General features: G+C 39.1%; 1 protein-coding gene across 1 annotated transcript in view; it reads left to right on the forward strand.

Annotated features, from left to right (window-relative positions):
• LOC119593408 (endothelial zinc finger protein induced by tumor necrosis factor alpha-like) overlaps positions 1-808 on the forward strand; it is a 10,596-nt gene that overhangs the window by 5,444 nt on the left and 4,344 nt on the right. Inside the window, exons 7-8 of the mRNA XM_037942337.1 lie at positions 233-415; positions 591-799. Of these exons, the coding sequence (XP_037798265.1) occupies positions 233-415; positions 591-799 (392 nt within the window). The remainder of the gene's footprint in view (positions 1-232; positions 416-590; positions 800-808) is intronic.

Consider the following 808-nt stretch of genomic DNA (forward strand, 5'->3'; position numbering starts at 1 on the left):
TTATTCAATTAATATGCCATTCCTAGTTCAGTTGAGAAATTTCTAAAATTTGGAACAGCCAAAAGCCCAAACTGGAATGTTTCCAGTGGAAGTCCAATCAACTTTATATTGAAATTCTGGTAAACTACTCTAATTCCATAAACATGCTGTATTTCATGACTTCATGATGTACTGAATGGCTTATGATTGTGAAGTGCCATTAATGGGTTCAATAAAATGTTTCAACTGACAGGTACATCTTGATGAAGATGGCATAGAAGCACCTGGAATAGATGCAGGGAATCCTGAAGTACTTAGTAACAACACACTGCCTCTTTACTGCTGCAAGACATGCAATCTAGCCTGCCTTTCCATCCAGCGGTTCAACACCCACAACTGCAGGCTGCCCACTGATGACGACAATACCATTTCTGCAGTGAGTGGAACAATAAGGGAGAGGGACTTTTAGGGACAACAAAGTACTTGATTTTACTTTGGCTATAAAAGAATTCCTCATTAAGAAAAAATATACTCTCATAATGACTCTCTCTCCTGAAAAAAAAGATGATAAAGAAATAAAGAAAAGTAATAATATACTTCATATATTTCAGCTCTCAAATAGAATTCTGATCACAAATGTGCTGAAGCTCCATAAGCTGCGCAAGTTTGTATGCGAGACGTGTGGCGTGGAGTACCGCACCTTTAAAAGGATCACATACCACCTTCCCCGTTGCTCGCCTGGGCCTTACCCTTGCAATGTGTGCTCAACACTATTCTCTACGCAGAAGGATCTCAACTATCATAAGAAGAAAATGCACAAGTATGCAAC

The sequence above is a fragment of the Penaeus monodon genome, chromosome 32 (genome assembly GCF_015228065.2).
Source record: "Penaeus monodon isolate SGIC_2016 chromosome 32, NSTDA_Pmon_1, whole genome shotgun sequence".
Lineage (NCBI taxonomy): Eukaryota > Metazoa > Arthropoda > Malacostraca > Decapoda > Penaeidae > Penaeus > Penaeus monodon.